Source organism: Melozone crissalis, unplaced genomic scaffold (genome assembly GCF_028551555.1).
Source record: "Melozone crissalis strain CALT ecotype California unplaced genomic scaffold, PUWL_Pcris_2 ptg000068l_1, whole genome shotgun sequence".
NCBI lineage: Eukaryota > Metazoa > Chordata > Aves > Passeriformes > Passerellidae > Melozone > Melozone crissalis.
The window spans coordinates 7,880,763-7,906,960 of record NW_026535846.1 but is presented as its reverse complement, the minus strand read 5'-3'; the positions used below and the strand labels follow the sequence as shown (position 1 = coordinate 7,906,960).

Below are 26,198 nucleotides of genomic sequence, written 5' to 3'. Positions count from 1 at the left end.
CCCGGCCCACGGCGCTGCACCTTCTCCCGTCCCTTTCTGGGCCCTCCCTCCTTCTGTGCCTGCCCCGCCATGTGCAGCGAGCCGAGACAGAGGCAGCCGAGGAGGAGGGACCTGGAGAGGGTCACAGGGAGCCCTCCAGGACAGGAAGATGCGTCTGCTGCTGTCAGGATGGGCCGAGGCTGCCCAGCACAGCAGTCATGAGGATCAGGGAACAAATGCTGTCACCTCTCTCAGGGCATGGTGGCCCTGTGCTTCGGAGGAACAGCAGCTGTTGGAAGGTTTTTGGTGTGCTGGCAGTAAATTCCTCCCCCAGAAAGGCTTCTTTCCCTACTCCTCATATCTCACCTCTCGCTAGTGTGAAATTCACGTAAATTTTGGGAGTCTGACGCAGGCCTGAGAGAATTTCCAGTGTTCCCTATGTCCCTCCCAGCAGCCAAGGCCATGGGGTGTTTGGGACACACCAGCTCTGAGGACAGACTGATGCCCAGAGCTGTGCTGTGGCCCTGCTCCTGTCCCAGGGCTGTTGGACAAACAGAGCCCTTCCCGAAGCTCCCAGTGCTGCCTGGCCTGGAGGGTCCGTGCTGGCGTGGCCAGGGGAGAGGCAGTGCACCACCAGGGCTGGGTCCATGGCTCAGCTTGGTGACATCCCCCTTTTGTCTCCTCACAGGCCAACCCCGCTCCCATTATGGTGAACACTGACTCGCTGGAACAAGGGCTCTCTGTAAGTCTCCCGGTTTCCTTTTGCTTCCTTTGATCAAGTGCTGCATTTTCCCTGCTCAGCAAGGCAGGAAAGACTTTCCCAGCTCAAGGAGGCCCTGGTAAGGCAGCAGAAGATCCTGATACCCACGCCATGTCCCCACAGCTCATCCCACCCCAAACCTTGGGGCTGGGTGACACAGCACAGAGCCAAGGCCAGCAGCAGGTGATGCTGGGGCTCCAGCACAGGGAGGCACAAGGCAAAAGGACTCAGCAGAGGAGCTGGGGATCCCAGATGGTTGTGTCAGGGTTAATCATACAGCCATTTCCTCTGCCTCCCGTACAGGGGGGTTGAGGGTCTCTTCCTGCACTGCCTCAGCCTCCTTAGGCAACCTCAGGAGGGGTGCAGAGCTCTCTGGGTGCTTGCTGGCATCTCGCTCACCAGTCCTCAGGGCAGCAGGGCCCACCAGGTGCTGCTCCTCTGCCACTGAAGGCTGCCAGCAGCTGAGCAGTGCTTGGTGAGTGTGTTTGCAGCATTTGGCACCGTGTAGTAGTGGCGTAGTATAAGATAATCCTCCTCAGTTTGTGGCAGACAGGGTTTGCCTCCTGCTCCATCCGTCCCCAGAACATTTGTAACTCATTCCTGCGGGGCAGATGAAGGGAGCAGGGTGGCCAGCATGGGTGTCTGGCCAGCAGCATTGGCTCTGTGCTTGTGGGGTGTTTCCCTTCTTTGCCCAAAGGAGCCCAGCTCACAGCTTGCCAGGGCTGGGTGCTTTGCCTCAGGTTTACTTTTGATGAATCAAACTGCAGCTGCATTCCACAGCAGTGGAGCAGCACCAGGACTCAGCGCTGGGGTGGGTCCATCTCTGGAGTCAGGGTAGTGGGCACAGGTGAATTTGCCACAGGTGACTTCTGGGGGTTGAATTTGCCCTGTAGAAATCTGCAGATCTCAGCCCACAGCCTGTGGTGGGGTCAGTGCCCATCAGAGCTGCACTGGGCTGTGGAGAAGAGCCACAGAAAAGGAGGAGAGCCTGGCTGAGACCTCTTCAGCCCTGGCTGTATGGTTTAATTAAGCCTGAATTAAAGCCACCTGACTGGGGAGGAAGGCAGTGGTGCATCTCTCAGTGTGCTGGCCCTGGGTCCAGCAGCCTTGTATCAATGTGGCAGAGGGGAGCAGCTGTCCCCAAAGGTTACTTTCCCCAAACACATGGTAGGGCAGAGAGGAATTCCTGGGTGGAAAGGCTGCTTTCACATCCATTTTGTACCCTCCCTGAGTACCAAATGTCACACCTCTGGAGGAACATTGTCCACTCATCATTGCAGGCACCAGCACTGCATCCTGTGCCACCCTCCATCCGTGCCCATCCCTCCTCCCTGCCCGTGAGCCCAAGGGCAAGGAGAGGTGAGCCCAGGGGCCAAGGACAGGCTCTGTCACCCCAGGCAGGTTCCTGAGCCCTGCAGGGCCCAGGAACCTCTGGGAGCCCTCATGTGGGTAGCAGCCACTCCTTCCAGTGCAGGGCACTCCACATTCCTGCCCTCCTGGCTGCTTCCCTGGCTCCAGCTCATCAACCTCACATCCCTCCCTCCCTCCACCTCCCTATCCGTGTCCACCCCTTCTCCCTGCACTTTGGCTGGGTTTCAGGGGGTGCTCTGCACCCAGACAGGTGCCAGCATCATGCTGGGGGTGACAGTCACTGCTCCCATCCATCCAAACTCAGCAGAACATGCTGGGAGCACCTGTCCTGCAGGGGTCCAAAGGGCCGCCAGATTAGCTGTGCCCTGCTGGCTGTGATCTGGTCTGTGTCACCTCTGGCTGCCCAGAGCAGGGGAGACAGCTCAGTTTGATTCCTGTCAGCATCCAGCCTGGAAACTCTTGCCTTCTACTCCACGTTATACCAGGAAACAGGCCTTGCTCCATCTTTTCCTTCTCTGGGGTGCTGGATTCCTCAGGCTTCAGAGAAAACAACTGCCCAGAACCTCAGCAGTTTCCCAGGTCAGCAAAGGAGCCACACCAGGAGCTTGCTGCAAAAACCAAAATGCCCAGTCTGGAAACATGAGGGTTTTTTACAAACCCAAAATCTGAAGCCCGTTCGTACAGCATGTATTTGGAAGGGTTAAATTCACGTCTTCCAGTCTTTAATTACTTAACTATTCATTGCTTTCCTTAATGATAAACAGATGGAAGTAGTCTAGTTCCTTCCTGTTCTAGTTCCATTGATTGCATTGGACTGGCTGTTGGGCTTGATTTGGCCCTGCCTGTTTATCAAGAAGTCTGTTCTGCATTTCAATGTCCCCATCCACCCACTCCCATCCCCAGCAGCACTCTGAGGTGGGGGCTGCAGCACTGGGATGGCTGGGGCTCAGTCTGTGGCTTGAGCAGAGCCCAGCACCCCCAGGGTGTAAAAACCCAAATAACCCATTATAAAATGCCTGCAATGTTAAAATCATCCCTTGATGATTTTAAGGCGAGTGCTGGAGGGCATCACCCATGCTCACAGTTTCACATCTTGGTGTATTTTGCCCAGCATGTCCATAATGTGGAGATGGAGAATTGGAAACAGAGTTTCCATGGCAGATGAGGTCTCTGCATTTCAGAGCTGCCTCTCTGAAGCTAAAACAACTTCTTGCTGCCAGGCAGTTCCAAAATGAACAAGGAAAGTCACTCCAAAGCCCTTGAGGAGTTGAAGGTTTCAGAGTGAGGATTTCAGTTGAAGGTTTTCAGGCTTCCTTGGAGCTTGATTTGGTGCCTCATTGCCCAGCAATGAGGTGCAATCACCTTCAGTTGCCTAAAAGCCAGGTGTGAGGAAGGCAGGTGCTTTCCAGGCCTGATCTCAGCCAGTGGGTCCCTCACACCTTGGTCCAGGTGCTGGCTGGGCCCATCCCAGTGCCAGTTCCCAGGCAGTGTGGCTGTGCACTTGTAGGGCTGCAAACCCTTCACTCTGCCCAGCTCAGCTCCTCTGGCAAAGGCTGACCCCAAACAGGGCATTTATCCCCTCTGTGCACGAGGCCAGCCCCGTGGGCACTGCACACGAGGGGCTGAGGCCAGGGGGTGGCTGGAGGGCAGTCAGGAGGTCTCAGTGCTGCAGCAGGACACACGGACACGGGCAGGTGAAGGGAGGCAGCTCCTGACCTATTTTCCCTGGGCCCCCTGCCATGTGCAGGCAGGCAGAGCTCTCCTGTGCCAGCGCTGGTGGTGCCAGTGCCAGCAGGGAGGTGCCCATTGCACCCGCTGCCCTGGCACGGGGCTGCTCCCCTCTCCCCGTGCTGGGGCAGCTGTGGGGCATTGCCAGGTGCCCTCCACGCCCAGGGCTGGCTGGCACAACCAGGGGCTGGCTCTGCAGTCCTCAGACCCTCTCCATTATCTCGATAAAGGGCTGCCCCACCAGCAGGTCCCAGTGCTCACATCCCAAGCACAGGATACGGGCAGGACCTTGCTCCAAAAGGGACTGTGAGCTCTGTTACCCTTCCTGCAGGGGATTTACTCTTGCAGCCTGGTTGCCTATCTGGGCTGCATTTGAGGAACCTGATCTTTGCCTTATGAATCTGGCCTTCTTTTTATTTAAAAAACAAACCAACAAGCAAAACCACAGAAACCAGCCAACCACCCCCCAACCCAAAAACCCACCTCAAATCCTTACTCTGCAGCAAATTCCAAGGGGTGTTCCACGTGGGCTGTGGCGGTGTTGGCCGGCAGAGCCTGCAGACAGCTTGCAGTAGCTCTGGAAGGTGTGTGCTCCTCTGTTTATCAGATGAGTGTTCGCTCTGCAGCCTTCTGTTGATGAGCTAAATGCCATCATCGGTAACTATTCCCCTCCTGCTCAAAGGAGGAGAGGGCCAGCAAAGGCGCCTCTTCCCGAGCCCTCAGGTGGGCTTGTTGCACAGGAAGGGCCTGGGAAAAAATATCCATCCTCTTTTCCATGAGAAACCAGGTGTTGCTTAGGATCAGGATATGCTGGGAACAGCTAATTGGCCCCTGACACTGCTGTGAGCTCTGCAGGTGTTACCCGAGGAGAGCAGGGTGTGGTGCATCTTCCCAGCCAGGCATCTTCCCTCTGGAGATGGCCCCAAACAGGATCTGGGGAGGAGCACAGGGCACTGGCAAAGGACAGGGGCATCGGTCTGTGGCAGAGCCAGGTCCTGGCAGCTCTGGTGGGTATCATGGGGAGGTTTTTGCCATCGGTGAGTGACTGGTATTTGATTTTCCGACGCTGGAACGTTCGCTTTGTTGGCTTGTTCCCTTGGTTACGTGGTATATATTAAGTTCTTCGTTTGCCTTCCTTATACAATTAACTGGCATTCCATTGCGTGAATTTTGAAAACACAACCAGTGCCAAAACTTCATGGTCAGGCCTGGCTGACCCCAGCAGACACAGCACCAAGCAAGCACCTACACCACTGGTTCTGTGGGAACAGTACAGAACACTGCTCAGCATTGGCAGCCTGGGGATTTGGGGAGGGGGGCTATCCCAGCTCAGCTGCCTGGCAGCACTGGGGTGTGTGACACGGTTTGTGCAGGGCTCTCAGTGCAACTCAGAGTTTGTGCAGGGCTCTTGGTGGAGCCCAGGCGTGTGACAGGGTCTTTTTGGGGCTCTCAGTGCAGCCCAGGGTTTGTGCAGGGCTCTTGGTGCAGCCTGGGTGTGTGACAGGGTCTGTGCAGGGCTGTCAGTGCAGCCCAGGCATGTTACAGGGTCTGTGCAGGGCTCTTTGTGGGGCTCTCGGTGCAGCCCAGGTGTGTGACACTGAGGTCTGTGCTGGGCTCTTGGTGCACCCTGGGTGTGTGACACCGGGCTCTGTGCTGGGCTCTCGGTGTCTGTTTGGGGCTCTCGGTGCAGCCCCGGTGTGTGACAGGCTCAGTGTTGGGCTCTCGGTGCAGCCCCGGTGCCGCTGGCAGTCCCGCCCCGCGCTGGCTCTGCTCGTGGCTCACAGATTGTCAGAGCTCTCTGCAGATCCCATCCTGCAGGGATGTGTACGCTGTTCCCTGCGCCCGTGGGTGTGCATATGGCTGCCTGTGTGGCAACTGTGCCGAGTGCCAAAGCACAGAGGACAATGTGTGTAGTAGCAAAGGGTGCCAGCAATCCGAGCTGCTGGAAAACCAGGGAGAGGCCAGGCTGCACCCCACGCACCGGGATAGCAACTGCAGAGAGGGATGGGATGGGATGGGATGGGATGGGATGGGATGGGATGGGATGGGATGGGATGGGATGGGATGGAGGCTGTGCTGAGGGAGGCTCTGAGGGTGGCACAGGCCAGCGAGCTGACTGCACTTAGGGTTAGTCAATATGGGAAGATGAGAGGAGGACAAGCAGCCCATGCCCGAGGGGGAACCTGTGGCAAGGGAAGCAATGCCTGTCTGCCCACTGTGGCAGAAGGTGGCACTGACCATGTGTGCCCGACCCTCTGAGGCTGGCTGTGATCCTGTTGTGGGTTAACCCCTGTCACTATAGAACATGAAAGAACACAAGCGCACGCACTGCTGTTCTCAGGGTGAAGAAAAGGGAAGTTTCTTTTCTAACTTCAACATTTATAGTTTTCCAAAAGTGACAGTGGATTGGAGGGTGACAGTGCCACCTCTCCAATGGCACTGGACAAACCAACAGTTTATCAACTTTCTCTTCCTCCATAAAAGAATGCAAAACAATGAGTTATTTACAGAAAGTGTGTAAGTTTGTTACAAGAGTGTCAACATCAGAAGGCTTAGAAAATCTTAAAAAATCAGGGCAACAAACCTCACCACTTCTGGTGCTTTTCTGCTGCAAGATCCTCCTGTAAGGGCTGGCCAAAGCCCTTCCCAATGTGCTGAGAGGATTGAGTATCCTACTGTTGGAGTATCTGATGTCCCAACCCTGAACTGTCCCCTGAAATCTTTCCATGGCTGAGAGGCACCAGGCACAGGGCACATCCAAGGAGGGACAGCACACCCAGCCTGTGTTCCCTGGACCCTCATTCCCATCTCTTTGCCCAGCCTCATCCTTGAGGTGCAGGACAGGGTGTGGGATTGCTTTGGCATGCCAGGGCAGGGGATGAGGGTGTGTGTGTGTCACAGGGGGCACAGCCCTACCCCAGACCCTGTCCTGCAGCAGTGCTCCTCTGCCTGGGCCCCTGATTGTTGCCACCCAGAAAAACTCCTGTTTCCTCTTCCTACCCATCAATAGAGCCTCAGCCAGCCTCGCTGGGTTTTCTTCTGTGGTGTCAGATGATGCTTTAGCATAGAGGATGGCTGCTGGCCCCTCCATGGAATGCCCCAGCACTCTGGGGGTGTGGAGCATGGCAGGGCTGTGCAGATAGCAAGGAGCTGGGAAAGCAGGACACAGCCAGCATGCTGGTGCCTCATGAGGGAAACTGTGTCCAAACAAAGGCATGTCAACTCCAGTTTGGGGTACAGAGCATATGCAGAAAGTGGCTCCATATGATCTGTGAGCCATCAGCTAATGATGGATGTAAAACCCACATGAGGAGCCCTGCGTGGTGTCCAGAGGCCACAGGCAGAGGCAGGACTGCACAGTGAGAGAGGGGTTTGTTTGCCTGCTGAGTGCAGGTTCCACTGCCTCTGCCTTGCCATACAGAACTGCCCGTGTCCCATCCCTTGTTCTCCAGAATGACTCAAATTATGAGGTTGAGTTCAGTCCCCTCCAAAATAAATGTGAGTCAACAGTGTGCCCTGGTAGCCAAAAAGGGCATCCTTGGCCTGGGGTGCAGCAAGGACAGCATCACCTGATGGGCAAGGGAGGATTGTCAGGCTCTGATCCCGCTGGGGCAGCCTCACCTCGAGCCCTGGGGCCACAATAAAAGGATTTACAGCTGTTGGAGAGCATCCAAAGGAGGCTGCAAAGGTAGAGATGGGTCTAGAGGAGACCATATGAGGAAAGGGTGAGGTGACTCTGCTCATTCAGCCTGGAGGAGAGGAGACTGAAGAGACTGAGGACAGAGCTCCCCAGTCTGCAGCTTCCCCTTGAGGGGAATCAGAGCAGACACTGATCTCTTCTCTCAGGTGCTCAGGGACAGAACCTGAGGGAAGGGCATGCAGCTGTGTCAGGACAGGTTTAGGTTGGACATTAGACAAGGTTTTTCACACAGAGGGTGGTGGGACACTGAACAGGCTCCCCAGGGATTGGTGACAGCCCCAAGGCTGCCAGGGCTCCAGGAGCATTTGGACATCACTCTCAGGCACATGGTGGGATTGTTGGGGGGTCTGTGCAGGGCCAGCTGTTGGATTCCATGGCCCCCTTCCAACTCAGTTTTCCTTGAAACTGTTGCTGTTAAGTGTTGGATGTTTCAGTAGCCAATTGCATTGCAAATCTTGCTAAATTTTAGACCTTGGCAGCTGTTTCTGGCCTGATCCTGATGATATGGAGTGAAACCATTACCATTTTTCCTGTGCACTGTTGATTATGTGGAGAATGGATTTTTTTTTTTTGAGTCTACATTTACCATTTTACAGCCTACAATTGCATCCCTTTTTGTTTCTATTCATTATGCTTTCAAGAGCTCTGCTTTGATGCTTGGGGTATGGGAGACTTTTGAGCGTGGGGATCAGTGTGGTGTACAGCTCTGAGACAGGCTACACCATTTTTGTACAGAAGGGCATCACAATGTTTGCACCTCTCACTGTGCCTCACTCTCTCACACCTTGTTTCCTTTGCACCCAGCTAATTTCGTAGAATAAATTATCCCGAATTTCCTGTTAATACAGTCATGCTACGAAAAGATTTAAAAAATATAAGCTGCTAAAGGTGTTTATTATGTTATTATGTACAGACATTTTTTTCCCTTTAAATGGACCGACCCCCTCTCTTGCCTTCCTCAAGCAGTGAATTCCTGAGGTTAATTATATGCTGCGTAACAAAGGTGTTATTTCTTTTTGTGCCTTCGGTTGTGTTCCTTTTCATGGCTGGAGAAATGAGCTGGGAGAATAAAGGCTTTGCACAGAAGTGCATTAAAGTCAGTGGGCTTTGGCTCATGCCCAGAGAGAAAAGCAGCACATGGTTTAATTCCAGGGCAGGCTCAGGCAGTTGCATTTAAGGCTTTTTCAGCGGTGATGGTGCAGCTTTTAGGTTGGATTCTTCATGTTCAGCTACCAGAGAGGAAAAACAAATTCCCCCAGGAGCAGCAGAGAGTCGTAACACGCTGTCTCCCTCTCTCCAGATGAATGGCAGTGATGGGATGTTCAAGTATGAAGAGATTGTCTTGGAAAGGGTAAGTACTGCTCACCCACCCACCAGCAGCCTCCTCCCCCTCGCCCACCCCCGGCCCTGCTGCCCCCACACATCCCTGCACAGCCATGGGAGAGCCTGGTCCCTGGTCCCCCTCTCTTTCAGGGCTGTTACACCTGCTGTGCCAGCCTGGCTCCCACCAGGGTGGGCTTGCTGCTACCCTCTCCCCCTGCACACAGAAGGGAGGGAGGAGGGTTTCTCCCTCTTTCACACCCTCACCCCCACAAATTGATAAGTGCAGAGCATGGGGGGGCTCTTTGTTATTGCCTTTGTCAGAAAACAGAGGTGTGGGGAGCTCTGCTTGGGTGCACCCCACAACTGGGCACGGGGACCAAAGCCACCCTGCCACCAGGCTCCCTGTCACTCCAGGGCACACAGCCTTGGGATGCTGAGCTCAAGAACAGGTTATTTAGTGAAACAAACCACGATGGAGGAAGCTCCTGCTCAAGCCTTTTCTTTGTTGGCAACACAGAGGTGATGGCATGTGCCGCACCAGCCATGGCTGGAATCAGCTCCCCCCATGTGTGGGGTTTATCCAGGGGCAAGCCAGCACCACACAGGGCACCAAGGGCTTTCTGTTGCCCAGGAAGCAGCCGGGGAGGAGGGATGGAGATGGCGTGATGGAGTGGGAAAAGCTGGCCCAGGGTTTACTCTGAGAGACAGGCACAGCCCTGCTGGTTGGGAGTGGCTGTGGTGGGAGGCTGCCCGCTCTCCCCACAGCCCACCTTGCTTCTCCACAGCTCCCCTTGCCTCCCCACAGCTCACCTTCCCTCCCCACAGCCCACCTTGCCTCTCCACAGCACACCTGGCCTCCCCACAGCTCCCTTTGCCTCTCCACAGCACACCTGGCCTCCCCACAGCTCCCTTTGCCTCTCCACAGCACACCTTGCCTCTCCACAGCCCATCTCCCCTCCCCACAGCACACCTGGCCTCTCCACAGCCCCCTTCCCTCTCCACAGCACATCTTCCCTCCCCATGGCACACCTTGCTCCTCACATCACCCCTTCCCTCCCCACAGCACACATTCCCTCCCCACAGCTCCCCATCCCTCTCCACAGCCCATCTTCCCTCCCCACAGCACACCTTGCTCCCCACATCACCCCTTCCCTCCCCACAGCCCCCTTCCCTCCCCACATCACCCCATCCCTCCCCTCAGCCCCTGCCTCCCCCTGGTGCCGTGCCGGCGGCTCAGCCTCGCCGCGTGGCCGGCATTGCAGGGGAAGAGGCAGCGCTCATTATCCTGTTCCTCTGTGCCTTTAGTCATCTCCCTCCTTCCCCTGGCTCTGCATCACAGAGGTGGGTGGACGGAAGGTTATCTGGGGCTGCCGCCTCACCCACCGCTTCCCCGGCGTGCCTGACGAAACCAGCCCAGAGGTTCCTTCCTTCCTTTTTGGGCTCAGTGCTTCTTGCTCCGGGCCCCAGTCACGGGCAGAAGCCTTGTCTCAGGGATTCAGAGCATCCTCTGTCCTCAGCACATGGTGGGAACAGGAAAAGAGCTGTCAGGACCACGCAGAGAGGCAGCACTCATTGATGCCCTCATTTCAAAGCCCCAAGCAGCAATTCATTCTCCGACAGCAAAGAATCATGAGGGAATCTCACTGCTTAGCAGCCCGGGCCAGCATGGACCATACCCAGGTCCTTCCCCTGGTCCCTGGTGGGATCCAACAATCCTGTCTTAAAGCAGGAGAAGCACCCTGGTGCCTGTGGGTGAGACTGTCTCCTTGCTGAGGTGTTTGGCTTCCAGAATTTACCTCAGTGCACCCCAAAATCGTGGTCAGTCACTTTTATTAATCCTTGTCTTTGTTGTAAGGACAAACGTAAATGCAGCAGCATTTTGGGGGCAATAATAGCAGAAACACAATCTGCAGAGGGACATGGCTTTGTGTTTACCCACCACACATGTCCACAGCAGGAACTGCCCTGGCATCAGGGCATCAACGCTGATGTCAGCTAAGAAATCCCTTGAACTCCTTTTTGAGATTTATCAGAATAAAGATTAACACCTCCCAGATCATTTCCAGGTTTTGTAGCTAACCAAGGACCTTCCACAGACAGGCACAACTAATGGCTGGAGATCATTTTGCAATCTCGCCTCCCTTGCTGCAGCCAGGCTTGGTCTCTGTGACAGTAAAGAGCTTTTTTGAGCCAGGCACAGGGTAATCAGAACCCAGCACAGAGGAAAGAGAGCAGCCTAGACCCTTTACTGTTGAATGCCTCTGTGTCACATGCCAGCCAAATCCCAGCTGGCCAGGGAGCATCCGGGAGCACTGCACAGTGACAGGCATTGGTGGCTCTTGGTGGTGCTGTGTCACAAGTGTCACCAAGCCAGCTCTGCATCACTGATGCTGGGGCAAAATTGCTGGGGAGAAGGGCAATCCCCATCTGGCTGTTGGTGCTAAATTATCCTGGGGAGATGGAGTCCACAGGGACCCTGGAAGAGCAGAGCACCCCCTCATCCACCACTGAGCACCAGGGCCATGGGCAGCCAGGAGAGCTTGGCCTAAGCCCACTTGTTTATGAGAGAGGCAGGCACAACTGTCTGTGAGTAAGTGTCAGCTCTTCCACATGAGGAAACAAGGCAAGGAGCCATCTGATTTTCAAGGCAGAGCAAAAAAGGCAGGAATTGTCCACTTGCATCAGGCATGGATCCGGAAGCAGCGCCTGTGAGTGTGTCACTAATGAGGATCCTGCAAGTGGGAGAGGCGGCACAGGGCCACAGGCACTCAATCCTGAGGTGCTGGGGGGATGGCTTGGAGATGAGCTGTGGTCCCTGCATCCCCCCAGGCAGAATTGGGCAGGACAAGCATGTCTGTGAGGAAAAGGAGACAGAACTGGAGAGCCCACTCCATCCTGATCGCCACCTCCACGCAAAGCTGTAGATTTTGTCATCAGCGTTGCTGGTCTCCAGCTGGGCTTTGTGCCAGGGCTACATCCCAGGGTGCAGAGGGGCAGGAGTGGGATGCTGGTGACTGGCACAATCCCCGCTGCTCCATGCAGGCTGCAGCATCAGTGTCTCCTCCTGGGGAGCAGCCAGCAAGGGGAGGTTTTCTCCGCCAAGGACCACCTCCTCTTCCCCCAGCTCCCCGCCTGCCTCGCGCTCTCCGTGGAGACGCGGTGCTGAGGGAGGTTCCCACTCTGCCTCCATCTGTTCAGTGCTCCACGCTGCTGCACTGAGGAACGCCAGCCTCTCCTCCAGCAGCATCCCTGAGCCCCCTGGGCTGGGCACCCCGCGGTGGGAGAGCTGCTGTCAGGGCTCCTCCTGCGCCCCAGGCAGTCCCAAAGCTGGGGGGAACCGCTTCAGGAGGGCTGGCAGCACGCAGGTGCCCATGGGGGCAGGACACAGCATTTGATTTCCTACAGGGGAACTCCGGCCTTGGATTCAGCATAGCAGGAGGCATCGACAACCCCCACGTTCCAGATGACCCGGGCATCTTCATCACCAAGATCATCCCCGGGGGAGCAGCAGCCATGGATGGCCGTCTAGGGTGAGTACAGGGCTGGGGGAGCAGCCAGGGGGTCACCTAGGATCTCTGCTTGGACCCTCTGGGCCTAACCCCTTTTCCCAATATGGTCTTTGGCCTCCATATGTCTCTTTCCCACAGCCAGATCCCCTCTGGACAGGGTTGTCCACCATCGCTGACCACCAGCCTCCTGTCTGTAGCCACCCATCCTCCCCTCCCTGTATCAGGCTCGTGGTCCCACCCATCCCATTACAGCCCAGGGCAGGGACCCAGCCTTCCTTCTCATTTCCCATCTCCATCAGGGGTGCACTATGGGGACCAAGCCCTGCTTTGGGAGGGATTCCTTTCTCACCCCAGCAGGGCGTGATCTGCCAGCTTGAGCAGCTCTCATTTGGTGGCTGGAGGAGGGTGGCACAGGGTGACCAGAGGAGGATGGCACGGGCCAGTCACTCCCCAGGGATGCTCAGGGCCACGCTGTGCCCACAGGGTGAACGACTGCGTGCTGCGGGTGAACGATGTGGACGTGTCTGAGGTGGTGCACAGCAAAGCAGTGGAGGCCCTGAAGGAGGCCGGCCCCGTGGTGCGGCTCGTGGTGCGCCGCCGGCAGCCCCCGCCGGAGACCATCATGGAGGTCAACCTCATGAAGGGCCCCAAAGGTGAGCCCTGAGCTCTGCTCACTGGGCCAGGGTGCCCCCCTGCCCCACAGGACAGCGTGGGGTGACCCTTGGTGTGAGATGTTGTGAGGTGCAGCCTCAGGGGGGTGTGGCATGCAGGGTGGCACCGCTGCAGTGCAGGGTGCTGAGGGGTGCCTGAGCAGCGTGGAATGCTGTGGGACAGGGGGTATGGGACAGACCCACAGTGCTGTGGGACACAGGGTATGGACAGACCCACAGTGCTGTGGGACAGGGGGTATGGGACAGACCCACAGTGCTGGGGTACATGGGCTATGGGACTGACAGACCCACAGTGCTGGGGAACAGGGGGTATGGGACTGACAGACCCACAGTGCTGTGGGACAGGGAGTATGGACAGACCCACAGTGCTGGGGGACAGGGGTATGGGACAGACCCACAGTGCTGTGGGACATGGGGTATGGGATAGCCCCATGGTGGCCAGGCTGGGGTGACCCATTGCCTGCTGGGTTTGAGCAGGGTGTGAATGCCTGTGAGGCACAGTGGCTGTGGTCTCTGTCTATCTGTCTGTCTGTCTGTCCCTCACCTGCATTCTCACTCTCCCTCAGGCCTGGGGTTCAGCATTGCAGGGGGCATTGGGAACCAGCACATCCCTGGGGACAACAGCATCTACATCACCAAGATCATCGAGGGAGGCGCTGCCCAGAAGGACGGGCGCCTGCAGATCGGGGACCGGCTGCTTGCGGTAAGCCCCGTGCCCACAGCCAGTTGTGAGGAGAGGCTGAACAGCTCCCATTGCCATGCAGTGCTGATCCTGAACCCCAGCACCCATCCTGTCAGCATCTTCACCCCTCTTCCCTGAGGCTCCTGCTGGCATGTTGCTGTGGCAGGGCAGGCTCAGTAATGGCTGCAGGCAGGAGGGCCAAGCCCAAGGTGATGGGACAATGCCTCTGGAGCTGCTGTGGCACCTCCCCTGCCCTGCTCCCTGCCCTCCTGCTCAGCCGTGCCACCTTTCCCTCTGGCAGGTGAACAACACCAACCTGCAGGACGTGCGGCACGAGGAGGCCGTGGCCGCCCTGAAGAACACCTCTGACATGGTGTACCTGAAAGTGGCCAAGCCTGGCAACATCCACCTCAACGACATGTACGCGCCCCCCGACTACGCCAGCAGTACGTACGCCTGGCTGGGCACGGGGCTGGGGCACCTCAGCCTGCTGGGCTGGGGCACATGGGGCTGGGGGCACATGGGGCTGGGGCACCTCAACCTGTGGGGCTGGGGAGCAGGGTTGGGCTGGGGGCACTGGGGCTGGGGCACCTCAGCCTGCTGGGCTGGGGGCATCCGGGGCTGGGGGCACTGGGGCTGGGGAACCTCAGGCTGCGGGGCTGGGGAGCAGGGCTGGGCTGGTTTCATGTCCTCACTGTCTATGCATTTCTGCTCCTGATGGCCTTCTCTTTCCCTGCAGCCTTCTCAGGCTTGGCTGACAACCACATAAGCCATAACACCAGTCTGGGCTACCTGGGCAGCGTTGAGAGCAAGCCTGCCTATCCCCTCCCTGCCCAGGTGACTCCGTCCCGGTACTCGCCCATCCCTCGGCACATGATTGGAGATGATGACTTCACCAGGTGAGCACCAGGCAGCAGCATCCCCATCATGCTCCTTCTCAGTCCATCACTTTCCCTCTGTGGTGGCTCAATGTCATCCCCACTGCCAGTGCAGAGCCTCAAAAGGCCATTTAGTGCAATGCCTGAGGTCCCCATAATGAGCTCTGTGCTCACCCCCTGAGACCAGCCCTGCTGTGTCAATCTCTGCCTTGCTGCATTCACTCCCTCTCCATTCCCTCTCCTGCTCTTTCACAAGCCTTACACAACTGCATTTCAGCTTCATTCTCTTGCCTATTTCACAATGGCTGCAATACAAGGTGTTCCCTGCCCTGATGGTGCCATCCAGCAGTGCCGCAGGCTGCCAGGATGTCCCCAGGTGGAGCTGGGACTGGGGTGGAGGGCCAGGGGGAGCTCAGCCTTGCAAACAAGCTGTGCTCCCTGAGACTGGCAGCCCAAACCACCTGCACCCAGGTGTAATTCTGCCAGCCCCTGGCCTGACAGCCCCCTGTCCAGCCCTGGCACAGCCCCCTTTGCCCCAGTAGAATCCTTTAATCTGCATGAACAGGTTTGTTTCCTGAAGCCAGGAAATAAAGAAACATTGCTCTGAGCCTAAATGCAGTATAAAACTTCTCCAAAGCCTTGAGGTGAGGGTGGGAGAGAGAGACCTGGAAAGTCCTGCTCTACAGGTGATTGTTACAGCTTCCCCTCTTCTTGTCACAGCCTTGGGGCCAGTGCTCTGAATGTGCTGTCCCCAGGGCCAGGACTGTAGGGCTTAGGGTGATTAATAAGAACCAACATTTGACATAGGCTTAGGGCTGGCTCTGCTGTTTGGAGCAAGGTTGCAGCTGGTTTTGGGAGTGTGCCTACAGTGGAGGATGCAGTGGCTTTGTCCAGGATTCTCCCACTCTGCAGCTGAGTGCTGGATGCTGGAATGGGAGACCCTGACTGATCTGCTGTAGGTCTGCCATCCTCCTGGAGAGTGTCTGCATTCATGTTTGTCACCTGGGGGCTTTCTCAGCTCCTGGTGCTCAGCTACAGCTGGGTGTCCCTGCACGCCATGACCTGTGCAGCACTGTCCCCCACCCTCCCCACCTCTCCCGCTGGGCTTGGCACCATCAGTGCCAGTTCTGGAGCCTGTTTCTGGCACTGCATCCCCAGCAGGTGTAGCAGCTTCTGTGCTGTCAGGGCACAGGGGGATGATGCCACAGGCAGGAGCAGTGCTGTCTGCCATTACAGTGCACCACAGAAGGGGCTGAGTCACAATATTTGGAAAACACACCAGAGACCCTGGTCCCAGCAGGGTGTCCTTCTTGCACCTGCCAGCATTCCCATTTGTGGGTTAGAGAGCAGAAAGAGCAGCCCAGCTTAGGCTTGGCCAGTGGCAATGGCACAGTGAGGGCTCAGCAGTGGCTTGGCAGTGGCAGTGGCACAACAATGGCCCAGCAGTGGCTCACAGTGGCAGTGGTATGACCAGGGCTTTCCAGTGGCTGAGCAGTGGCTTTCCAGTGACAGTGGCACAGTGATGGCTTGGCAGTGGCCCAGTACTGGCTTGACAGTGGCCATGGCTCAGCAGTGGCTTGCCAGTGACAGTGACACAGCAATCGCTCAGCAGTGGTTCAGTGGTGGCTTGACAGTGGCCATGGCACAGTGATGGCTTGGCAGTGGCCCAGTAGTGGCTTGGCAGTGACAGTGGCACAGTGATGGCCCAGCAGTGGCTCAGCTGTGGCTTGGCCCAGCAGTGGTATGATCAGGGCTCTCCAGTGGCTCAGCAATGGCTTGACAGTGACAGTGGCACAGTGATGGCTTGGCAGTGGCCCAGTAGTGGCTTGACAGTGGCCATGGCACAGCAATGGCTCAGCAATGGTTCAGTCGTGGCTTGGCAGTGATAATGGCACAGCAATGGCTTGGCAATGGTTCAATGGTGGCTTGACAATGGCCATGGCACAGTGGTGGCTCAGCAGTGGCTTGGCAGTGACAGTTACACAGCCATGGCTCAGCAATGGTTCAGTGATAGCTTGACAGTGGCCATGGCACAGCAATGGCTCAGCAGTGGTTCAGTGGTGACTTGGCAGTGACAGGGGCGCAGCAATGGCTCAGCAGTGGCCCAGGAGAGGCTTGGCAGTGACAGTGATGGCTCAGCAGTGGCCCTGATGCAGCACGTGCTGGTGGCCACTAGAGGATGGTGCTGCCTTGTGGAAGGCCCCACTGCAGACAGGCTGGCACCACTGGGCCAGCGTGCCCAGACACAGCCCCCTGCCACCCAGCAGATCCACAGCCTGCAGTGGGCTCAGCACTTGGCTCGTGCTTCCCAGGGCAGTGCTGAAAGCCTCCTGTGCATTGCTGACCCCCCAGGACAGTGCTGAAAGCCTCCTGTGCATTGCTGACCCCCCAGAACAGTGCTGAAAGCCTCCTGTGCATTGCTGACCCCCCAGAGCAGCTCCATCACTGCAGGTCTGCTGGCACCAAGGTTGTGCACTGGGACCAGTGTGGTCCAAATGCACTCACCAGTGTGGGGAAAGGCAGCAGCTGCCCTGGAAAAGAAGCTGTGTCCCATGAGGCTCCTGCCAGCCATTTTTCAGGAATAGCAGAGTCCAGTTTCCACCCTCTCCCCCTCCTATGGCACAGGTGCTGCTTAGATGCGGATGTGGCTCCAGTGACCCTCACGTCCTGCAGCACCTAGGGCTGGGAACCAAAGAATCTGTTTTCCACCACAGCAACCCAGACCCAGTAGAGCCCCACAGGATCCCCTCAGCTGCTCTGTGCCGAGGTCCCAGTGTTAACACTGACATTCAGCATGGGATCTGCCTGCAGGATCTGTGCCATGCCTCCTGTGAGAGGGATGGAAGCCAAGAGTGCACGTCAGGACTGAGATCTGCGATGTACCTGGCTGGGGCTTCATTTCCTCCCCTCATTCCTGTAGGATCTCTTTGCCTTCCAGCAAACTGTCTGGTCCTCACGGGTGCTGGGGGTGCTGAGTTGAGGTTGTGCTTCCTGCACGCTGCTTGGGCAGCAGCAAAACCCAAAGGGCAGAGCAAGTTCATCTCCTGGTTGGAGGCAGGGTTTGCAGACCCAGAAACCTGACCTATTTCTTCCCCTGAGAGAACTCTAGCCCTGGGCACAGCTTTGCTGCAGAGGGACTGATGGCTGCAGCCCTCCCTGCCCCCTCACCACTGCCCCTAAGCCAAGTGCTGGTAACATCTTGAGGACTTGGTGTTGAGCATCTTTTGACTGAGCATCTCCATGGTTTTGCTGATCTGCTGGTTCTGGTGTGTTCCAGCCCCCCACCCCAGTGCCCTGGGGTTCTCTCAGCACAAGTCTGCCAGCATTTTAGGGTACCTCACTCAGTGCTATGCCTGGGCTCCAGCATCCCTCCTAACACAGCCCAGAGATTTCCCCTGATAGCTGGCAGGTGAATCGGTGATCAGGCTGCTGAGCTCAATGTCAGGCCTTTGGTCTGAAGTGCCCAGGATCCAGCCACAGTGGATGCACTGATGGTCTCCGGTATGATCTTGGCTGACAATCACCACCAGCCTGTGCTAATTGTCTGGCATCATTTATTCCTTATTTCAGTCCAGAGCTTGAGCTGGGAGCTGCCATTGTTCCCATCACATTGGTTTTTTTCTCCCAGACAAAAACTGACACAGGAGTTTTGCGAAGCCAGGCTGTCTTTCTGCTTTTGCCTGCCTATTGTTTGAGCTGTGACAGAATTAAGTCATCAAAAAATGAAGGACTTCTGTTGAGCTGTGCAGGGTCTGTGGCACTGGAGGGGTTCATGGGCTGCAGGCACACTTCCCATGCTATGGAGGGGCTTGATCCCACCCTCCTGGCTCATAGCATCTGATGCCACCATGCAGTTCAGTGTTTCTGTGTGTCATTTCACGGTGGATCCTCTGTCTCTGTCCATGCTGTGTCTCATGTCACTCCACCTGCCACCTCTTCTGGTTTATCAGTCTCCACAGTGCTGAGGGCTGAGTCACACCAGGCTGCACTCGGGTGACTCCAGTCCCACCAATGTGCCACGAGCCCTGGGCACAGGAGAGCCTGTCACCAGCTCTGCTGCTCCTCACCCCAGTCTCTCTCTGTCCCTTGTGTGTCCTTTCAGGGAGCCCCGGAAAATCATCCTGCACAAAGGCTCCACCGGCCTGGGCTTCAACATCGTTGGGGGGGAAGATGGTGAGGGGATCTTTGTGTCCTTCATCCTGGCTGGAGGCCCGGCTGACCTCAGCGGGGAGCTGCGGAGGGGAGACCGGATCCTTTCGGTGAGTCGGTGGGGCACCCTCTGCCCCTCCATGGTCCCACAGCCCCGGCTGGGCACGGTTCTGGGGCATTCATCCCGGGTGTCAGTGTGCTGGCACGGCCCCGGGCTGCCTGCGGTGGGGGGCCTGGCCTGGGGCAGGTACCGGGGATGCCGGTGCTGGAAGTCCCGGTACCGGGCGTGGTGCGGGAGGTGCCGTGGCAGAGTGATGCGGCTCTGAGGATACCGTGGGTAACGGGCGGGGTAGCAGGGTGCCAGTACCGGGCGTGGTGCTGAGCGTGCAGTGGCAGAGAGATGCGGCTCTGAGGGTACCGTGGGTACCGGTACAGGGCGGGGCAGCGGGGCCGAGGCGCAGGGCAGACCCCGTGGTTCCTGTCCCGTGGGTCTGGCTCAGCGGAGCCGCTGTGTCCCTGTCCCGGCAGGTGAACGGCGTGAACCTCCGCAACGCCACCCACGAGCAGGCGGCGGCGGCGCTGAAGCGGGCGGGGCAGACGGTGACCATCATCGCGCAGTACCGGCCCGAAGGTACCGTACCGCCACGAGACACCGCGCTCGGCCCCGGCACCGGGAGCGGGATATGCAAATGAGGGATGTGGCTATGCAGATGAGGTAGTTGTGTTATGCAGATGAGGGGGCGGGGCATGGCTGGCGCGCCGTCGGGAGGCCGGGGCGGGGGGCTGCGGGCGAGGCTCCGCCGGGGGCGTGGCCCTGGGGCGGGGCGGGCTCCGATTGGCGGGCGCGGAGGGGGGCGGGGCCGCGCCGTCCCGCCGGCCGTGCCTGCGCGGCTTTGTGTGCGGGCCGGGGGTGCGGGGCCGCGGCCGCCCCGCCTCAGGTGAGCGCTGGCAGCCCCGCCGGGACCCACCGGCAGCGGGGCCGCGGGGGCTCCACGGGCCGGGGTCGCCTTCGGGGGAGGAGGAAGTGTTCCGCTTGCCGGAGGGCGTCGCCGCGAGGCCCGGCTCCGTGGGGTCCCGCGGGCCTTGCGGGAGGTACCCCGTGGTCGGGAGAGCTCAGGGGTCCCGGAGGGCGATCACGGTGCGGGCGGGGCTGGGACCGCGGCATCGCTGCTGAGCTGGGGCTCGTCCCCCCTGCGAGCATCCCACCTGCGGCGCCGCCCCAGCCCTTCCTTATCGCTGGGTTCGGGTTCCCCGGCGGCGGCCGGGGCAGGCGGTGCCGCCGGGGGCAGCGGGAAGGGAGCGGGCAATGCTGGAACGGGGCTCCGCTGGGCGGCTGGAGCGTGGCCCGGGGCTGCGAGGGCGAGCGCTGGGAGGGAGCGGGGCCGGGGCTGATCCCGGGGCCGCACCGTGCACGTGCCGGGATGCCGCCGTTCCCGTCCGCTGGAAACCGCCTCTCCCCTGGGCCCCACCGGCTTTCTCCACCAGATTTCCCCACCAGCTGCTCTGTCCTCTCCAGGAGGCCGATGGCCCCCAGGCCATGCCCTTCATCCCGTGCCTCCTGTGGCATCGCGGAGCGAGGTCCCGCTGTCCGCTGTTCCTCCATCCCGTGGCAGAGGCCATTGGGGTGCGGAGTCATTGGTGTTGCTCGGGCTCTGCTGTGGGTGTGGGGTTTGTTTGTTTTGGCTTTTTTTTTTTTTTTCATTCTTTCTTTCTTTCCAGGAAGAGCTTAATGTTCTCGTATTTCTGGCTCCCTTTGCCACTTGAGATTTGGCAAAGACACCAACCGAGAGTGATTCTTAAATGTCAAACTGGACAAAATGTTTTGAAACCCCCTTAGACCAAGGCGGAAATGTCAGTGTGTTGTAGCTGGTGACTTTCCACGTCCATGATGGTTCCTGGGGCAGCAGCACCCGGCACAGGGGCTGCAGCCATCCCAGGAGGCAGCATTGTGGCTGTAAAGTGCAGGCTGTTGTGACTTGGAAGTTGTCCTCAGTGCTCCAGCGGCCTGAAGGGCTGAGAGTCATGGAGAAAGATCTCCCTGGTGGGTGTGAGCCCCCATTGTGGGTGTGGCTGGACCCACTCAATGGGCTGTGTGCTCTCAAATGTTTGCCTTTTCTGTGCTTGTCATGTGGAAAGAGCAGGAGAGCTGGGTTGTAGGATGCCAGAGGAGGAGATGCTGGTGGAAAGGGGATTTGAGAAGTTCTTCCCTGCTAGCAGAGGTGGAGGATGGCACCTGTCTCTGTACCTGAGCGTGGGCAGGGCTTGCCTTGGGTGCTGGGTGAGCACAGTGTGCTCTGTGCCTGTCCTCGCTGGGGCTCCAGGGGGCAGAGAGGCTGCTTGTGCAGTCTCATGAGGGGCCCTCCCTGTTTTGTCCTTCCAGACACTAGGAGGGAAAAGAATCAAAGACCAAACCAAGAAAGGCAGGACAGCAACTCCTCTTTCTAACCCTTCTTCTGAGCACAGCACCTTTGACCACTGCTGCCTGCTGTTGAGGAGGGGGAGTGATGGTTCCTCAGAGTTTTTGTGAGGTCTGTTCCCTCTGAGCACTGCTCCCCCTGACCTTTGCCTGCTGCTATCACCAGCACTTGGATTTAGCAATTCCCCCTCCTCACACCCCATGCAAGAAAGCTTTGGATTCCTCACCTGAAAGTATAAAAAGTCACATTATGGCCCTTCTCTGAGTCAGTCTGTTCAAAGGGGAGTTCCAAGGCTGTGCAATGAGTTGTAAAAGCTTCTGAGCTTTCCCTGTGGCTGTGCTTCCTTCTGCTTTCCTAGGCCTGTGCAGAGGGAAGGTGTCTGGGGTCAGGGTGCTAAAATGCTGGGCTGAAGCTGTCAGTAGTTTTTGCAAATGGCTGGGCTGAAACCTGTGACTGAGCATTTCTGGGCTCTGCTGATGGCGTGGCCTGGGCAGAAGTGTTTGGATCCAGGGCTTTATGTGTACTCAGGAGTTGCTTTCCCCTGTCTGGCAGTGTCTTTCCTTTGTGCTGTCTCCTGGTGCTCAGCTGCAGAGCCAGGGCTTTGTTGGCTCTGCTGGGTGTGTTTGCAGGTGTGTCACACACGTGTGCTGCTGCTGGGATCCTGGGGCAGGCAGGTGATCCCTGCCTGTTGGTGGTGGTCTGTAGCATGTGCACACTCAGGGATTCCACTGAGGATGGACAGAATCAGGCCCAGCTCTAGGAACACCCACACCCTGGAAAGGGAAAGGCAGTGGGAGGGTGCAGGGGTGTTTTTATCGAGCTGCTGAGTGAGAAGAGCAAACATCCTGGCACACAGTGCCCTGGCACTTGGGGCAGGAGGTGCCAGCTCACCTGTTACATACCTTGCAGTGTTGATAAGCATGTCCTGAACGTGTTGAGCACTGTGGGGATCAGCCCTGGCTCACCTCCCTGCTGCACCCTGGGCAAGCTTCCTGCGAGGGTTTCAGCTGCACAGGAGGTGCTCCAGAGCCAAGCTGGCCCTAAGTTGGGGAGCAAAGGCAGGGGCACTCCTTGCTGGGGGTGATCTGCTGGTAATTGTCTCAGGCTGTTCCAATGTGCAGTTAAAGGGTGCCCATGGCACCTGGCAGTGCCCTGTGCTCAATCCTGGGGTATCCTTATCTCCCCTGCTCTGGGAGGGAGGCAGTGGGTTTGCTTTGGGGCTGGCTGCTCCTCCACTCTCTGCCCTCCTCAGCTGGAGCAAATTTGGGTTGGTGGCTCCTTGCAGACCCTTCCTAGGGCAGGACTCTGTTTGCTCTCTGGGGTTAAAGCCAGAGTAGCCCCTGTGTCCTTCAGTTTGCTGCAGCCAGCCTGGTTTGTGCTTCTTGTCATGTTAGTGGGCTTTGCCCACTCCTCCCAGCAGTGTGGCCACTCCAGCAAAACTAGGAAAGGCCCTTTCCATGGAGTGCCCCAGCTGAAATGGGGGCATTTGAGAGCTTTGGGCTGCTTGCAGGGGGATGCATGTGCCATTTCTGGCAGGGCAGTGGCACCCACAGGTTGCCCTTCCAACACCCCCACCCCGATGCTGGGTGGAGAATTCTCCTTTTGCCCTGTGTTCCCTGCCCAGTCCCAGGCAGTGCATCCTCCACAGTTCTTGTGGAGGAGTGAGTCTGTGCAGCAGGAGCAGTGTTCCCCTCGGTGCTGGGTGTGCAGGGAATCTCTGCCCCAGCAGGGTTTGCCATGACCTGGCTGGGGACAAGGGCTGTAGTGGTGCTTTCTGAGGGGAAAACAGCCCTTCTGTACCAAAGAGGGCTTAAAAAGCAGCTGTATCCACTTCTGACAGATGCTCCTCTGGGATTCAAGAGCTTGTGGGTATTGCAGGGCAGAATGAGCTGTGTGGGTCCAGAGATGTGGAGTGGGATGGAGCTCCCTTCCCTCTGCTGAGAGCACAGTAAAACCCTGGTGCTGCTTGGGTGGCAGAATTCAGTTGTCTTGTGAAATAAGCCTTGTCCATGCCTTGCTGGGTCTGTGTTTCCCTCTGCCAGCAGGAAGGCAGGTGGGGCAGTGGGTGCCCCTTGGTGTGGGGCAGCCAGGGGCTCTCATGGTCCCCACATTAACTGACCTTGCCTGGGATTGCAGCAGCTCTGGGTGTTACGTGGCAGGAGAAGGGACTTTGCATGGAGTTTCTGTGTGCCACTTGGCAGGTTTTGTGTGTATTGCCCTTTTTTTTTTCCCCAATCCTTAAGTAAAAATGTATCTTTGGTAAGTGGGTGTACCAGGGGGATCCCTAGGCTGTAGAGTCAGGAAATGTTGAGCTGCAGCTGCACCATCCCACAACCCCAGCCCTGCTTTTGTCTGCACTGACAGTCCATGGGAGAGGGGCTGGCTCCCAAACAAAGCCCACAGAGCATTTTGAGCTCTCCCCCCATGCTGCTGCTCCCCCCATGTGAGGTGGCTCCACAAGCCCAGCACAGCTGTGGCTCTGCTCCTCAACAGCTGCCATGCTCCCCTCCCCAGAATTAAATCCCAAGCCACATTTAAACCACTGGGTCGTGGACAAGACTTTCTAGGCAAGTCTTAGAGCACAAATGAGCCTGGTCCTCTCTCACCTGTACCTGCCCATGGGACAAAATGAAGGCTGTGAGGCAAGGTCTGGCAGTGTGGGCTGTGGCAGTGCCAGCAGCTTTCCTGGAGCCACAGCTGCACTTTCCTCATTCAGCCCTGGGTAGGGAGGCCTGGAGCCTCCACCCCTGCGTGTCAGCCCGACCTTTACACCCAGCTGGAGGCTGAAGGTCGGGCTGTGCAGCGCTGGGTGCGGGGCTGGCGGCTGCTCCTGCCCAGCTGCCTGGCAGGAAGGGGCTGGTGTCTTCTGGAGGCTTCCCCAGCTCTTCCTGCACGTCTCTGCTGCTGGGATGTAGAAGCAAAAGGTGAATTCCTCCTCCCTGCTCCTCTTCCAAGGGCAGGCACTTTGTGTTTTGCCTCCCTTTCCCCATTCCTGCTGAGGAGAAGGTTTTTGCTGCCAGCAGAGCGGTAGCTGGGGACTCCCCCAGCGGCTGTGGTTGTTTCCCTGCTCCAGCTGGTGGGCAGTGGTCTCCTGGAGGGGCTCTTGCTCTCTCTCTCCATGTTTTGAGCTGCTCTGTAGGTCAGCAGCTTGCCAAGTCCCAGCCATTCCCTCAAGGAGCAGTGGAGGTCACAGCAGCACTGCCTGAGCTGCTGTGTGGGAAGCTGTGGTGGGGCTGGGAGCAGCTGGAGCCCTGCCTGCTCCAGATGCCCTGCCCGGACCCCTGCACGGCTCTGTAACCTCTCCAGCTCCGTGTGCAGTGCCAGGCAGGCCGGTGGGCACAATGCCCTGTGGGGATGAGCCCGGGGCCAGCTGTGCCGGCACTGAGCAGCCCTGTCCCCACAGAGTACAGCCGCTTCGAGTCCAAGATCCACGACCTGCGGGAGCAGATGATGAACAGCAGCATGAGCTCGGGCTCGGGCTCGCTCCGCACCAGCGAAAAGAGATCGCTCTACGTCCGGTAAGGCCCCGCCTGCCCCGGCAGCGACCGGCACGGCCCCCGGGGGTGGGGAGGGCTGCAGCGGGGGCACAGATCAGCCTGGGCTGTGCAGAGCCACAGGGACATCCCCCAGTGTGGGCTGCAAGGGGTGATCACTGCTCAGCCTGGGCTGTGCAGAGCCACAGGGACATCCCCCAGTATGGGCTGCAGGGGGGTCACAGCTCAGCCTGGGCTATGCAGAGCCTCCAGCAGGGATGGGCACATCTGCAGGGGGTGGTCCCAGCTCAGCCTGGGCTGTGCTGAGCCTCCAGCATGGCTGCTGCTTGGGGTGTCACAGCTCGGCCTGGGCTATGCAGAGCCACAGGCACATCCCCTAGCGTGGGCTGCATGGGGTGTCACAGCTCAGCCTGGGCTGTACAGTGCCGTGGACACATCCCCGTGGCTGCTGCAGGGATGTTACAGCTCAGCCTGGGCTCTGCAGAGCCTCAGAGCTCGGTGTGTCAGGGGCCAGGAGGGTGAGTGCCATGGATGCATCACAAAGCCTGGAGGGAGCACCAGACTTGTGCACTGGCTTGTCAAGGCTGGGTGCTCGCATGCCTCTCCCAAGGTCTGCTCCAGCTTGGAAAGCAGTGGTCTCTGCAGAGCCTGGGTGGCTGCTGGCCAGCCCAACACACTGAGGAGAACAGGGAAATGGGGGGCATCCAGCCCTGCTTGTGCCCCAGGCAGCTCGTGGCAGCTTTCAGGGCACTCTCTCTGAAGCAGCTAACAGGCTTCTCCTTGTCTCGTCCTGCCATTGCTGTGGCAGGATCTGGCTGGATGGGAGATGAGCTCTTAGGAGGATTATTGCTCTGAGCCCTCAGAGCACTTTTGGTCTGCAGCCAGGTGCAGGACAGGCAGGCAGGGGTTAAACAGCCATGCAGCTCAAACTGCTGCAAGTCCTGTGTGGACAGGACAATCCCTGCCTGCCTCCTGCCACAGCGCCAGTGGGATGAGCGCTAATGAGTAATTTTAACTTGGTAATTAAAATAATGCTGTAAATCCTAACCCTGCGCAGCCTGTTGCAGGTGAGGCTGGCAGGAGCAAGGGATGCTGCTTCTCCTTCCCTGTGAGAAGGATGGCAAGGGCCAAGGCTGCATGAGCCTCAGCTGCATCTCCCACTGCATGGCTGCTCTGTGCAGAGGGACCTCAGGCAGGGTGGAGATGTTGCAAGCCTGGCATGGCAGGAGGGGAGAGCTGCAGCTCTGCGTTCCTGCAGTTCACACCTTCCCACAAGTCTCTGCAGGCATCTTGCTTGATTTAGCATCCCAGGGCTTCCTGGGGGTGTGCGACAAGCTGGGTGCAGTGTTGAATAAACATCATCTTGTTAGGCCTGCCCTCACTCCCCTGCTGTCCTGTGGGCACCCTCATGTGTGGAGGAGGGTTTAGGCTGGGTCCAGCTTGAGTTGAGCCTATTTTCTGCCTGGAAAGGTGCTCATGGATCAAAGTATTCCTATGAAACAGAGAGCTCCGTGTTGCTTCCACAGTACTTGTAGCA

At 58.0% G+C, this 26,198-nt stretch overlaps 1 protein-coding gene across 8 annotated transcripts in view; it reads left to right on the top strand.

Annotated features, from left to right (window-relative positions):
* DLG3 (discs large MAGUK scaffold protein 3) overlaps positions 1-26,198 on the top strand; it is a 78,328-nt gene that overhangs the window by 38,460 nt on the left and 13,670 nt on the right. For 6 of the 8 annotated variants that reach the window (XM_054289854.1, XM_054289853.1, XM_054289852.1 and 3 more), the window contains 10 exons: positions 668-721; positions 8,839-8,889; positions 12,267-12,391; positions 12,854-13,023; positions 13,608-13,744; positions 14,025-14,169; positions 14,463-14,622; positions 18,704-18,860; positions 19,279-19,381; positions 24,571-24,685. In XM_054289854.1, the coding sequence (XP_054145829.1) occupies positions 668-721; positions 8,839-8,889; positions 12,267-12,391; positions 12,854-13,023; positions 13,608-13,744; positions 14,025-14,169; positions 14,463-14,622; positions 18,704-18,860; positions 19,279-19,381; positions 24,571-24,685 (1,217 nt within the window). The remainder of the gene's footprint in view (positions 1-667; positions 722-8,838; positions 8,890-12,266; positions 12,392-12,853; positions 13,024-13,607; positions 13,745-14,024; positions 14,170-14,462; positions 14,623-18,703; positions 18,861-19,278; positions 19,382-24,570; positions 24,686-26,198) is intronic. The other 2 variants (XM_054289857.1, XM_054289860.1) reach the window with 1 other exon arrangement.